The sequence below is a fragment of the Crinia signifera genome, chromosome 2, assembly GCF_055691185.1.
Source record: "Crinia signifera chromosome 2, ASM5569118v1, whole genome shotgun sequence".
NCBI lineage: Eukaryota > Metazoa > Chordata > Amphibia > Anura > Myobatrachidae > Crinia > Crinia signifera.
Genome location: NC_139218.1, coordinates 242465378 through 242481437, shown reverse-complemented (window position 1 = coordinate 242481437; position 16060 = coordinate 242465378). Strand labels below are relative to the sequence as shown.

The following is a 16060-nucleotide window of genomic DNA, read 5'->3' as shown; positions in this document are numbered from 1 at the left end:
ATCGCCGCAAAACCCCGGGTCTTTGGCGGGTCAGAGGCGGTGTAAATGGGACACACCGTGTCCCTTTACACAGGACTTCTACCCAGGTTCTTACCTGAGTAGAAAACGGCTAGGACCTGGGTAGAGGGCGGTGTAACTGGGTACGCCGGGTCATCCGACCCGGCTCCCATTTACATCAATGGGGGACGTGCAACCTGTGGACCACAGCATCCGCAGGTTGGACAGGGGGTACAGACAGCCTGCGCTGCTGTCTGCTATACTCTGCAGACAGCAGCGGAGGAGGTGAATGGATGCCTGTGTGCGGCATACATTCACCTCATGGACGAAGGCTGGGGAAAGCCCAGCAGCTTACCTTGGTGCTGGGCTGCCCCCAGCACGGCGATCAGTGTTTCCGGTGGGGATCACCGCGGTCCCGCCGCTTGGAGATGATGTCATCTCCAAGCGCCACCTCCGTCTACACTGCGGGTGAGCACCACAGTGTAAACTGTGTAAATTCCGGATCCGACCCGGCTTGGATCCTTCTTCCAAATGCCGGGTCGGATCCGGGATTTTTGTTTTAAAAGGGGTATATGTCTTTATTGCAAAGAAAACAGTACCTGTCTCATATCCCCTTGTGCAGTGAAGACAATGGCCTCAAGACCATCATCTGTGAACTGAACTTTTTCCTTCTCTACCACAGTCATCAACCTAGCAAGGACTTGTGAGTCTGTTAGTTTTGAATAGCGGAGAACAGCGCAGCGAGACTGGATGGGCTCTGGGGAAAAATAAAGACAAAATCAAGCAGTGACTAAGGGCCTTATTCTGGTTCACTCTTAGAGGCAAATTCCTTCTCAAATGGACAAAACCTCACTGTAGGTGAGGCAGATGTAACATGTGCAGAGAGAATTAGATTTGGGTAAGTTATTTTGTTTCTGTGCAGGGAAAATACTGACTGCATTATTTTTACACTGCAATATAGATCTCAAGCTGTGTACACACGCAGGAATACATGGCTCAGTGTCTCCTGTTCATCAGTGACCAGAGATGGTCGCTGATGAACAGGAGACTCTGCCGGGGGAAGAGGCAGGGAAACAGCTGATCGCAGGAGCAAGCTCCTCCGACCAGCAACCATCAGGGGCTGCACACGGGAGCACGCACCCGGCGATTTATCGCCGACAGCACAAACAAGTCACTGGTAATATGGTCGCACAGTGACCATATTGCCAGCGATATGTGCTAAAATCTCCCCCGTGTGTACACAGTTTCACTTTGCCGAAAAATCCCACCCAAATCTAATTCTCTATGCACATGTTATATCTGCCCCACCTGCAGTGCACAGGGTTTTGTCCATTTAAGAAGGAATTTGCCTCTAAGAGTGAACCAGGATAAGGCCCTAAATGTATGCGTTATCATAAACCAACAAAGTGTACTTCAGGTTGGGAAATACTGTACCTATAATCTTATCGGATGCATTGCAGGCCAGAGCAAAGCGTGTTGTCTTGGAATAGATTTCCATAGTTCTTCTCAAAGCTTGCTGGGCTCCATCGGTCATGCTAGAAGCATAGAAAAATCATCAATACAAATAAACACAATTCAGGGCATGATAGGAAGCTAGCCAACAATGTGTGAACATTAGCCACCACTAATGACACCTATGGCACATGGCTGTATGAATATTGCCAGTGTAATATCTTTAGTAACTGAAGTTGGACAGAATCCACCATTGAGATTCTTTTGGGAATTAAACAAAAAAATACATTTTGTTTGCTGAATCTCCATTATATGTAAACATTCACACACACTGCACTCCTCTAATCATTATTTTTTGCCTTTTTTAAAAAGTTCACATTCACATAAATAGGAAGTCTAGGGCGACCGAGCATAGACTCCTGGTCAGCCTGCCTTGGTGTCTGGTGAAAGAAAAGTTTTCCATTGGATTAACGCATCCACACATAAGGAAACAAATGAAGCTTCTTTACTGTTGCAATTTCATTGCTACTAAAAAGTTACACAAATTAAAATCTAAACGCACCTGTCCGCTTCATCCAAAATAATAATTTTATGCCGACCTTTTGGAAGTGTAACCTTCTGTTGAGCAAACATTTTAATTTTATTTCTCACCACATCGATGCCTCTAAAGAAAAGAAAAACAGAATAAAACACGTTCAGGAAACTTAAATGGACACATTTGTGGTATCTTGCTAATCCAAAGATCGCTATCATACGTAAAACTATTCCTAATTTTTTTCCGAGAAACTCATTACCCGACGGGTCACACAGGCCTCTGCACGGTATATTACAGTAATAAAGTTAGCCAGCATTAAATTGTTCACCTGCATAATACAATTTACAACTGGCAAAAGCTTGTGACTACTTTATAGCATATACTCTATTGGTGAAACGACTGCTCAGTAAAAAAGTTCCAAACCGGATTAAAAATATGCGATCACTGCCATAACGTTGAATATCCTTCTTTCATCTGCACTCCACACAAGCACAACACGTTGCACATACATTAGCAATCAGCAAAAACACTTTGAACAGTTATTTTTGCAACTAAAACATTACCATATGTCATTGCTATGTCATTGATGCTAAAGCAAATGAATACCTGATAAGGCAAAAAATTATATTTAGATTATGGGCCAAATTCAGCTTGATAGCAAGCACATTTTTTCTCTAATGGACACTATGGGGTGTGTGCAATGGTTTATGCGAGCTGGGACAGCGGGTAGTGCTGACTGCTCACTGTCACAGCCCGCAGGGTCAGTATTCAACTGACCCCCTGCACACACCGTTTCCCCCTTGCTAGGTTTCTGTAGCGAGGTGGAAACGGCGTGTGCAGCCGCTAAAACAGCGAGGCTCGTGGCTAAATGCAGCAGGCTCCCTGCATTAGCCAAGAGCCTCGTTGTTTGAGGGAATCCTCACTATCCTCTGACAGCGAGGATTCCCCCAGAATGTAGAATAGGGTGAGCAGGAGTTAAATGGCTAGGGTCGCTTGTTTTCGACTATCCCTGCCATTTAACCCCCTCACCAGCCGCATTAAATACAGCCCCCTGGCTATGTAATTGTACGTCAACATGGCCACCATATATATGTACTGTGTCCTCTCACATGGCTCGCTTCAATTGCCACAGTACTATCCAGGTGGGCATAGAGCAGAAATACAATAAAGTATGAAAAACCACCGTGTAAAAAAATAAATAATAATAATTAATGTCGACCTTATCTATGTTGACCTAAGGTATACCCTTTTTAGGTGTTGACCATTAGTGGTTGATCTAGTGACCGTCAAATTAGACATGGTCTATTCACGGACTGCATACTGCTACCAACAAATCTAATTTGGTACCGAGGATGCAGTTTTTGGAAAGGCTGTTTTTAAGTTATCACACACACACACACACACAACTTTTCTGCGTCATTATATATTTGCACATAATATTCAGAAGTTACAGCATTTTTCTAAAAATGTACAATCTGAAATATGATTTCCATGCAAAACATTTCTATCTGCACAACTTTTTATTTATTAACCTATAGTAGCCGGTTAGTAAGCAAGTGGTACATTTTTATCATAAGATAGAAGTTTAAATACACATTGGATAGGAAAGAAAATATTTTCATCAATGTGACACAAAATTAACTTACCGATCATTTGAGGCATTGAGTTCTAGTACAGCATCCTTCAACGCTGGGCCCAAAAGTGCTCGTGCCAAACACAAGATACTTGTGGTTTTACCAGTCCCAGGAGGACCCTGAAATTGCAAATACAATGTTCTTTTTAGAATCTGTACTATACAGTGCATGTACTGTAACAGGTTGGAAGGAACAAAAATTCACAGCAATGACCCAGAAGCATATGATCAGCACCAAAGTTACACTTTAGAAGAGTTTTTCATACATAGAAACTGAATGGACTATAAAAGGAGAAAATGATGCATACTGATAAATTTGATATCTCTCTTTCTCCATACACACAGATGTAGCATGCATTCCAGGGTCTATGTACTGCTGGTCGACATTGTGAACGTTGACCAGATGTATGTATCCAATATAATAAATGGCACAAGCAGAAATACCAGCTATGTAACGCCTCTTAACTGAAAGAACAAAGATTTTCCTACACAAGAAATCTATTACATGTCACAAACATTCTACATACAAATACTTACAGCAATGATGATGTTTGGAACATTCCCCTCTCTTGCAAATACCTACAAAATAAATATATCAGAACATGAAACCACAATTCTGTGCTGTCATGGAGTATTTCAAAGAAAAGGAATCATCAATAAGCGTGAGCTGTTGTTTTCCTTGCTAATACTAAATGGCCACTCTTACAATGAGAATTACCGAAGATCACCAAGATATAAATGTCCAACAGCCTGCCTCACAGTTTGCATAAATGGTTGCCACCTTTCAAGTAGTGTGTGCCTTCAATATTTTTTGTGTTCTTAGTCCATTTCTTAGGCATCCTTCTGAAATCGCATCGCTTATCCAAGAAAATACAGAAGGTACGTGACTTTCTAGCTCCTGTTGAAATTAACCCTTTGAGTGCCAAGTAAATTTTGCGAAATGTGTGAAAATTGCCAAGCAAACATTTGTATTCATCCTAATGACTTGCAATGTTTACCTTATATTGGAAATATGTTTTTACATAACATTTTGTATTTGAATTTATATAACAAATGTGAGCGATGCTGCAATTTTTAGCCAATATTTAGCATATCTCTCATAGAGCTGTTGGCACTCATATTTTGCGCATCTCTCAGACGTTGGCATTTTTTAGGGGGATTATTTTTCAGCATCTCCCACAGAGATGTTGACACTCAAAGGGTTAAAATCAAGTCTTCTTAATATGTTTTATTTCAGACAGATACATAGTTATCACATCTACTGAATACCATTTTTCTTTCCCCACAATCTGAGCGTAACAGGGTACACACGGTGAGATATGCACTATTTGTCTATTGGATTTTGCTTATAGTAGTAAAATCAAATAGAAAAATTGAATGGGCATTGAATGTTTTTTCTTCATTTGATGCAGACTCGATTCCAATGCCGTGTAGTGAAAATCGAATAGAAAAATAGTCTTGTCAGGCAAGACTATATAGTACAGATCTGTACTATATAGTCAAATGCATTTTGCGTAACATACGATTCGATCCCAATGGAATCGCAAGCAAAATCGCACTGTGTGTACCCGCTATAATAATGGGTACACATTGTGAGATATGCACTATATTTTTATTTAATTTTGCATATAGAAGCAAAATAGAATAGAAATAGAATCAAAATCAAATGCACATCTAATGTTTTTATTAGCTTTCGATGCAGATTCGATTCCAATGCGCGCTCCTGTGTAGTGGATAGAAAAAAGTCTTGGCAGGCAAGACTACATAGCAGAAATCTAATAGTAGATAGTGCAAATCTAATGTGTTCACTGCTGCATTCAAATTAATCTCCGACCTGAAGGATCAGGTACACTGTGAAATCGAATTGAAATTGAATGCACATCAAATAATAAATCTAATGGAAAATAGTGAAAATCTAAAAGGAGTAGAAAAAAAAAAAAAAAAACCTACAGAACAGGTCAAATCTAATGGAAATTGAATTGAAATTGAATTGAAAACAGAATCTAACCATGTGGACCCACTATTAGATACTGTAGCAACACAATCTCCTGGTTGATGGTAAATGTTGATATCATTTTAGAAAGAGAATATAATTAAAAGGGTGTAAATGCTTCGGTTTTGACCGGTTTTCGACTTGATTTTGCTTATACATGCAAAATCGAATTTTATCGGTTTTTAAGACATTTTTGATCCGCATTCGATTTGATGCGCGCTCCCGTTTTCTCTATATCGAAACGAAAATTAGACTGCAGGCAAGAAAATATAGAATTCAAACCAGCAAATAGAATGTGTACACTGTGCCTTAAATGCACTTCAATATCGATATCGATTGCAAAAATGCAGATCAAATGTGAAATTGAATGGAAAGCAAAGGCCAAATCGAAAGGGGGTGGAATTGGGGAAATCGAAAGCGAATCGAAAGTAAATTGAAGCACGTGTACACACCTAAACTCTCATTGCATCCTGCTATGGAAAGCTGTACACCTCCAGGCGATTTTCAGCCCTGCAATTTTTCCTCCATCATCGCTCTGAATCACGCTGGGCAAAAAGGCCTAATTTATATGCACCTTTAGACGAACCCTACATACAACTTCAATAGTTTTCACTCTAGGTCGTTTTTACAGGGCGCTGTGCCCTGCCCGGTTTTATAACTTCTTAATCGGCCCTGCCAAGATATAAACAAATCTTTTTCCCTAGAGTTGTTTAAGGGCAGGGGTGTCTGAAGAGGAGAGCCCATGCGCAATCTCCAACTGGGTCCCATCCCAAAAAGGTGCAGCAGCCATTTTTCAAATTATTTGTTCAGTGTAAAGGTGCGTACCCACAGTACGATTTATGTTCCATATGATATTGTATGCGATTTCCCAGGAAAGTCCCAGTGGTCAAAAGCATAAGATTTGTGCTTAAAATAACGTACAATGTGCATAAGATATCATATACGATATGACATCACAGCTGTACTACACTATACTATCTTATGCTTTCTAGCCAGATTGAGTTGCATGCTAAGTCGAGCAGCTCCCTCCCAGACGACCAGCGGGAGCACGCATCGTACGTCGGATAGTGATTAGTAATTGTAAAGTGTATGGGCACCTTTACAGGTGCAAAATATCAACGGGACAAGTACTCAATAAATGGGTACAGGGTGTGTGGTGCTGGACCCCTCTTGATCCAGGGGCCCATGTGCACTGCTTGCACCCATTATAGGTGCATCTGTGCTTAAGGGTTATAAAAAGATTTAGAACCTTGCCCTACTTTGGCATGAACAGTAATGTGTGACTGGAGGATTTCCATTGTAATGAGTTAAACAGCATAAATATAAAGAGTGCTTGCCGTGGAAAAAATGGTCTGTAATATGGGATTATAAAGCCATAAAAGAGAAAGTACCATTCTATCAGCTTCTAACTGCCATGTTACAGGCTGCGGTTGAAAAATGACCGCAAAGTGTCTCACACTAGGTGAGAATAGCAGCGCTCAATTCAATGAATGAAACAAATTTCTTTAGAAAATGTAACAAAATTACTTTTTACTGTTGATTAAAATACAATATACAAAACATAAATACAATTTGCGGTTGCGGTTGAAAAATGGCAGGAGCAGATTGATACTCTCCAAGGCTTAGTAAATAGAACCCCTTCATAGCTAGAGAAAAGCTCTTTCTTAGTCATAGGGTCGGTATTCAAAGCCACCGGCGAGGGAGTTTTTTTGGCGATGATGGCTTGTTTTCGGCGAGGATCGCCTGAAAACAAGCCATCCTCGCCAATTAACCCCATAACCGGCCACTATGTTCCGGGGAATCCAATTCCCTGAAACGACTTGCCATTTTGATGGCCGCACTCACCGTTTCCACCTCGCTAAAGACAACCAGTGAGGTGGAAATGGCTAGTGCAGGGAGGGTCAGTTGAATACTGACCAGCGAGCTACCCTACAGAAGAACTTTGAGAGGTCACTTTCTCTAGCAGCGGAAGTCTAGAAGTTAATACTACAGGTTGAGTATCCCATATCCAAATTATTCTGAAAACCATATATTCCAGAAAAGTGAAAAAAAAAAAAAATTGTTGCTAAAAGCACTACTGGGACATCTGTAACTGGCACTAAATATGGGTGCCAGACAAAGTCCCGACAGTCATTTACCCGACAGGGAAATCCGACTGTTAAAACTCCAACAGACGGGTTCCAGACGGCCACCGGCTATTCTCCGTCTTGGGGGTCCACTACCCCCATAGATGGAGAATAGATAGATGGAAAATAGAATAGGTGGCGAGCGTAGTGAGCCACCGTGCCCACAAGGGGCTTTGTTGCGCTTGCCAATGCTGTGTGAGTCCGGGCAGCCGGGATCCTGACGTCAGGCTAATGACTGTCGGGATCCCGACTGTTAGTACCCTATACCACACCCCTAAATATGTGCAAGAAAATTATTGCTTGGCATTTAAACTCAGTACCTGAGATAGTACACAATCTTTGTTTCATGTTTTGAAACCTTATTTTGTGCACAAATAACAAATATCTGTGTGTATTTCATGTAATTGATGTGTTTGTACAACATAAATGCAAGATGCCTCAAAATACATAATTGAAAATACATAATTGAAATATAAAAATATTCTGAAACACTGAATAATCCGTTATCCAAAATTCTTATGGACCCAAGCATTTTGTATAAGGGATACTCAACCTGTTCGTCACATTTAACAGACGCCCTACAACTAAATAATTGTATTAAAACACAACCATCGTATTCTCTGTCAATATAAATATGTGCTGTATGCATCTACATTGTTCGCTATAAAAACATATTTACCTCAAGTCGACTAACAGTTTCTTCATTTCCAACAATTTCATTCAGTTTCAGCGGCCTGTATTTTTCAACCCTATATAAACAATCAGTATACTGTATGTTACTTTGCAGCAATAACCATGAAACAAATTATTTTAAAGAATATATCAGATTTCCATTGACATGTATGAATTCTGCCTGATATTTGCATATTCCTCCACTGGAATTGGATGCAAATTTTCACAAAACTTGATGTAGTTTGGCCTTACAGCCTGACACACATGCAAAGTGATGTCGGATCCTTGGCAGAGCAGATGAGATTTTCATATTCATCAGATGGCTAGTGCAGGATAAAACAGGGTATCAGAACTAAGTTCTGTGGCAGCGCTGGGTGAAATATGTTATGGTACAGCTAATTGAGAGATTGGATGATCTGTACAGATAATTTTATTGAATTGGACAATCTGTCCATATATAAAATGAATATGCAAGAATTGGCATGTACATACACTATAAAATTACAACAATGAAAATAAAAAATAAAAAATGTATATAAAAAACACTTCTGCCTGCTGGTTTTCATGTATACATGATTGCAATCGGTATTAAGTATCTGGTATAGTTACCAATCCTGGTGACAGGAAAATGTTCCAGATTTCAATATTAAAAGATTTGATCGATAGGGCCCCAGTGGGCTGATGAGATGGCGCAAGTGATGCTGGACCGCACAGCCAGTGATGTTGGATCCTCTCTAGTTGGTGGCCTGGAGTGATGTGAAATGTTCCGTGGCCACTGGAGGTCTTTCCAAGCGGAGTTGTCACTGATGGATATTTTCGGTCATGGATGTACTTGCTAGGCTCCTGTACAATATTGGTGCAGCCTGATGGTGAGCCCGTGGGGCCAGAGGTACCTCCCAAGGGTGGGGAGAAGAAGATTGTTGGGGGATCCTCTCTTTAAGGATAGCCGTATCGGACAGTTGGAAATGAGTCCACGGTTCCTATGGAGGAATGGATTCCTGGTGGTTCCCAATAAGGACAGGACTGGGAATCAAGTCCTATAGTGGGTTTTGCCAGAAAAGCGGGGTCCAATGAGTGGTGGAGTCTCAAATAAGACTTAGGAATAAGTCCAATGGTGGACAATACCAGCACGGCAGAATGCAGAAGTCCAATGATAGACAATACCAGCACGGCAAAGTGCAGTGTGTGGTGGGGTCTCCAACGCGTTTCGCTGCTTCCCACAATGCAGCTTTGTCAAGGACTTGACAAAGCTGCATTGTGGGAAGCAGCGAAACGCGTTGGAGACCCCACCACACACTGCACTTTGCCGTGCTGGTATTGTCTATCATTGGACTTCTGCATTCTGCCGTGCTGGTATTGTCCACCATTGGACTTATTCCTAAGTCTTATTTGAGACTCCACCACTCATTGGACCCCGCTTTTCTGGCAAAACCCACTATAGGACTTGATTCCCAGTCCTGTCCTTATTGGGAACCACCAGGAATCCATTCCTCCATAGGAACCGTGGACTCATTTCCAACTGTCCGATACGGCTATCCTTAAAGAGAGGATCCCCCAACAATCTTCTTCTCCCCACCCTTGGGAGGTACCTCTGGCCCCACGGGCTCACCATCAGGCTGCACCAATATTGTACAGGAGCCTAGCAAGTACATCCATGACCGAAAATATCCATCAGTGACAACTCCGCTTGGAAAGACCTCCAGTGGCCACGGAACATTTCACATCACTCCAGGCCACCAACTAGAGAGGATCCAACATCACTGGCTGTGCGGTCCAGCATCACTTGCGCCATCTCATCAGCCCACTGGGGCCCTATCGATCAAATCTTTTAATATTGAAATCTGGAACATTTTCCTGTCACCAGGATTGGTAACTATACCAGATACTTAATACCGATTGCAATCATGTATACATGAAAACCAGCAGGCAGAAGTGTTTTTTATATACATTTTTTATTTTTTATTTTCATTGTTGTAATTTTATAGTGTATGTACATGCCAATTCTTGCATATTCATTTTATATATGGACAGATTGTCCAATTCAATAAAATTATCTGTACAGATCATCCAATCTCTCAATTAGCTGTACCATAACATATTTCACCCAGCGCTGCCACAGAACTTAGTTCTGATACCCTGTTTTTTCTTGTCTTTGATCGGGCCTAACTAACCCGCTAGTGCAGCTGCCTTGCTCATTTCAGCGCCCCTTGGTGGACACTCCCACACAGTGCCCAACCACCCCCTTGTTCTTTGGCTAGTGCAGGATCACTAAAAATGCACCAGCCCCAGCCATGCAAAACTGAAACTGGGAGATATAAAATAAGGGGTCAAAATATAAAGATATTCAGAAAACTGGGCAAGTGATCAACAAGATTTCATTTGAAATGTTTCCTCATCACATTGGCCAGTTATATTGTACCATATATATGCCTGAGTAAGTTCTCTTGAACTAAACGCATTGGATGGTTTACACAGCAGTTGGCACATCATATCATCTAAGCCGGGGCACATAGAATTGGAGCTCACTCTTCCGAGTGTAGTTTGCGTTACATACACAACATAAAACTTAGGAGTTGGGTGATGATATTATATCATGCATAAGTGAGATTTGAATTTTTTATTTATGGACTGTTGGAATGGAAAGATTTACTTGTACAAAAGCACTGTGATTATATATATATATATATATATATATATATATATATATATATATATATATATATATATATATATATATATATATATATATATATATATATATATATATATATATATATATGGGAGGGATCCGGCACTCAATATACGTAATGCTGTTTGAAAAGTACCTTTAAAAGGATAAATGCTGCGGTGCCTTCAATAGTAAGTCCATATCCATAGGAGAGGGCAAACAGATGTAAGGAAGGATGGAAGCGGCACTCAGCAGACTGCAATTAAAATGTCCTTTATTCCAACGGTTTCGGGGTTACCCCCCGTCGTCAGGGATGGACACAGCACACACAAGATCATAAAACAAATGGCAATATATACACAAAAACACACCCCATCCCACCCCTCCCCCCACCCCAATCAAGCAAGCCCTGCACTCACCTGCCGGAACTGGGAGCGGCCCACAATGCCAGGTAACCTGTAAAGGTACTCATGGCTGTGGGTGTCCCTCGGGTCCAGCTGACAGTTATAGAAGCGTCTAACACATCCCTTAGCTTACTAAGACAGCGGGTGTGCTGCGTGCAGGCAGCCGGAAGTGACAGCCTCGCAGCTGCGCTTCCGCCAACCACTGACACGCGCACCACCCGCCAATCATAAGATGGCCGCCGGGAGTGTGACGTTCCATATGACTGCCGGAGGGCAGAGCATTGCTATGCAACAAAGAACAACAATAACGGTAAACAAACAATGTGTCATCATTGTTAAAATGATGAATGGCAAAAACGCCAGTTATTGATGAATAAAGATACATAAAACCACAATAATATATACAGCGGAGAAACTGACAGAACATATATCCCAATGCAAATAAAACGGCAAGTGCAAAACATTATGGCATAAAACATGTAATATTGATGTGGCAAACAGCGGGGTCGACTCAACATGTCAACTCAAATCGATCCCACTGTGCACCACATCAGGCAGACACCACCACATCTGGCTATAGCATGGAATAATTAGAACAAAGAAAGCACCGTAGCATGCACATGTTGGGACATTTATCCAGACAAATGAACCAATCATAATATCGATACCATACAGTTTCACAAAAAACACTGGAGCCCCAGTGTCTCATTAAGGCCTCCCGGGGCCAACGTGCCCAAATTGAAAATCCACCTGCTCTCGCATTGAAGTAACTGCTTATTTCTGTTACCCCCCCTGAGATTTTTGGGGATCTGGTCAATTATAAGAGATTTTATCTGATTGACTGAATGCTTATGCGAGAGGCAGTGACGGGCCAAAGGTTGGTCACTATGCCCAGTCTGTAGGGCTTGATTAATGGCTGTCCTATGTAGGGCCATGCGCTCCTTGAATTGGCGCTGGGTTTTCCCCACATAGGACAAGCCACATGGACACGTGAGTAGGTATATAACATACGTGGAACTGCATGTCAAAGGGAACCCAATTTGAAACACCCTCTGGGTATGAGGATGCTTGAAATTGGACCCAATGGTCATGGTACGACATGTGATGCAACCTAAACATCTGAAGCAACCAATTTGATGTGGTGCACAGTGGGATCGATTTGAGTTGACATGTTGAGTCGACCCCGCTGTTTGCCACATCAATATTACATGTTTTATGCCATAATGTTTTGCACTTGCCGTTTTATTTGCATTGGGATATATGTTCTGTCAGTTTCTCCGCTGTATATATTATTGTGGTTTTATGTATCTTTATTCATCAATAACTGGCGTTTTTGCCATTCATCATTTTAACAATGATGACACATTGTTTGTTTACCGTTATTGTTGTTCTTTGTTGCATAGCAATGCTCTGCCCTCCGGCAGTCATATGGAACGTCACACTCCCGGCGGCCATCTTATGATTGGCGGGTGGTGCGCGTGTCAGTGGTTGGCGGAAGCGCAGCTGCGAGGCTGTCACTTCCGGCTGCCTGCACGCAGCACACCCGCTGTCTTAGTAAGCTAAGGGATGTGTTAGACGCTTCTATAACTGTCAGCTGGACCCGAGGGACACCCACAGCCATGAGTACCTTTACAGGTTACCTGGCATTGTGGGCCGCTCCCAGTTCCGGCAGGTGAGTGCAGGGCTTGCTTGATTGGGGTGGGGGGAGGGGTGGGATGGGGTGTGTTTTTGTGTATATATTGCCATTTGTTTTATGATCTTGTGTGTGCTGTGTCCATCCCTGACGACGGGGGGTAACCCCGAAACCGTTGGAATAAAGGACATTTTAATTGCAGTCTGCTGAGTGCCGCTTCCATCCTTCCTTATATATATATATATATATATATATTAGATATAGAAGCAAGTTCTCATGTATACCCTGTTACAGGAACACTTAAGGAAGGAGGCGGCACTCAAACGGATTTAAGGTGCTGGTATATTTAGAGCAAAGTTACAGCATTTTTAAGGTGCAGACGACTACGTTTCAAGACCTGTGCAGTCTTTTTTTATCAGGTCATGCATAAAGTGCTAAGTGACATACATACTCGTCTGCACCTTAAAAATGCTGTAACTTCGCTCTAAATATACCAGCACCTTAAAAAATCCGTTTGAGTGCCGCCTCCTTCCTTAAGTGTTCCTGTAACAGGGTATACATGAGAACTTGCTTCTATATCATCTCTACTGGAAGGCACCTCGGTCTGTTGCTTTCATTGTCCAGAGTGCCAATCAGAATATATATATATATATATATATATATATATATATATATATATATATATAAATTCTCAGCTCATCCATTTCTTATCATCTATTCCCAAGAGCTCTGTGGGTACTTCTTTACTTTCACGGCGCCAGCATGGCGCCGCGCGTCAGAGTCCCCTTGCGGGGCTCGCTTCGCTTGCCCACGCTGCGGGCTCGGTGGCTCGCTACGCTCGCCACGTTAATTAAAATCGACTCCATGCCAACATGGATAGTGGAGGTATGAACTATCCATATTGGCATGGCGTTAACTTCGTTTATTTTACTTAGTTTGTGGCGAGCGTAACCCGGAAGTAGCGCGGCGCCATGCTGGCGCCGTGAAAGTAAAGAAGTACCGCTCTGTGTACTACACTATCCAGGGAACTCAATTGTGTGCAAGGGGGGAAATTGCCACTGTGTACAAATGCTGGTAAAGGCAGCTCAACTCGCACCGTTCACCTGGCCAATTTGCACCCTATTCATGCAAAAGCACACTCTACAATATCAGGTAGCGAACACATTTGAGCAATATCACATGTAAGGTGCGGGGTTGTGTGAATTCAGCTGGGTAAGTATTTTTTTTTACTGACAATTTAATCCATCCATGACAGTCCATATAGAGCTGGGGTAGCCAACTCCAGTCCTCGAGATCTACCAACAGTTAACGGTTTCCAGGTCTCCTCACAGAATCACAATTGAGGTAATTAGCTCCACCTGTGGATCATTTATAATGTGTCAGTGAGTACTGAGTGCACCTGTACCCCAGTTAGGTAACCTAGAAAATGTGAACTGTTGGTAGCTCTCGAGGACTGGAGTTGGCTATCCCTGATATAGAGGGAGGCAATAATCTGTAAGAGCAGTGGTTCTCAATCTCGGTCCGCAAGGACCCTCAACAGTGTACATTTTCCAGGTCACCCGGCAGGTACACAGGTGCACTCATTATTCACGGACACATTTTAAAAGATTACAGGTGGAGCTAATTAGTTCACCTGTGATTCTGTGTGGAAACCTGGAAAACGTGCACTGTTGGGGGTCCTTGAGGACCGAGGTTGAGAACCACTGAGTAAGAGAGGGTCCCAGGTAATTGGGGCTGCGCGACTGCTGCAGAGCGGACGCTGTATGGGGTATGGATGCGCTGCATGCGCCCAGCACTCACCATGGCAGCTCATGAGCCCCAGTGCCGGAGCCCTTGCTCCCCGATACCGGCTGCTCCTTACTCTCCTGCACGGCGGCGCTGGGCGCGTCCTCCATTTCCACCTCCATGCTAATTTCCCGCCAGCGCCACAGCAGCACACCGGCCGCCCCCTGTCACTGCTGCAACATCATCAGCCTCCGCCAAGACCCAGCGTCACCGGGCCGCGCCCCCGGCTCTGACTGCGGGGAGAGCTTGCTGCACATATACCAGAGATTGATTATTCCCTTCCTCAGCGTCAGCAGCTCGGCTATGTGTGATAATATATATGTCAGATTGCGCTGCACACTGCGATTACGGATTATATACAGCGGGCTGCCTGTTAGATCTGAATCGTATAATACGTGGAAGTCCCAGCAGAGGGCGCACAAGAGCCGTGCACAGCACAAGTACGAGATCTGTAAAACCAGTTCCCAGCTGTCACATACAACCAAATAAAGGGAATGATTCAGGTTGGTTTAACCCCTTCAGTGGTGTTTTTTTAGGTAGCACTCCCCACCCTGTAAGTTTTTTGGGGGAGCGTTCCCTAAAAAAACAACACCACTGTCTCTCCCGAGCCGTGCAGCGCCACTGAGCACTATATCAGCAGCTGCCCAGGCCCTGCCCCCGGCAACTCGGCAGTGTGCAGCTTGATGTTACAAGGTCATGCCGCGCACAGCCGGGGAAGGAGGCAGGGCCGGGCAGGTGGGAGCGCAAGCAGTAGCACTCCTGAGAATTTTCCTGGCTTGCCAGTCTGCGTACTGGGATAATTCTCGTGAGTACCAGGGACGGGGTTAATGGACAAAACCACATGTACTGCAGGTGGGACAGATGTGTAAGTGCCCATACACGGTGTGATTATTGGATGCGTTTTGGTCTGGATCGCATTGCACGCAATTTGCGTGCGATGCGATCGGGACCTAGTTCAAAAAGTATGTGCAGACCACCCCGTCGCACTTTGTTTGGACACCTTAACATGTGCAGAGAGAGTTAAAGTGTGTACACAGCATAAGAAGAAATCAGCCAGTATTTACTCTGCACAGAAACAAAATAACTCACCCAAATCTAACTCAGCAAATATTACATCTGCCCAACCCATACATGCCTACTTTTGAAAACTAGTTTCAGGGAG

At 43.0% G+C, this 16060-nt stretch overlaps 1 protein-coding gene across 1 annotated transcript in view; it reads right to left on the bottom strand.

Moving 5' to 3' along the window:
- Window positions 1-15206, bottom strand: part of RFC2 (replication factor C subunit 2) — a 28496-nt gene extending 13290 nt beyond the window's left edge. The window contains exons 1-7 of the mRNA XM_083174115.1: window positions 14914-15206; window positions 8416-8485; window positions 4155-4196; window positions 3631-3737; window positions 2012-2113; window positions 1432-1532; window positions 597-754 (exon numbers count right to left, since the gene is read on the bottom strand). Coding sequence (XP_083030241.1) covers window positions 597-754; window positions 1432-1532; window positions 2012-2113; window positions 3631-3737; window positions 4155-4196; window positions 8416-8485; window positions 14914-15020 — 687 coding nt within the window. The 5' untranslated portion in view covers window positions 15021-15206. The remainder of the gene's footprint in view (window positions 1-596; window positions 755-1431; window positions 1533-2011; window positions 2114-3630; window positions 3738-4154; window positions 4197-8415; window positions 8486-14913) is intronic.
- Between the last annotated feature and the right edge of the window lie 854 nt (window positions 15207-16060).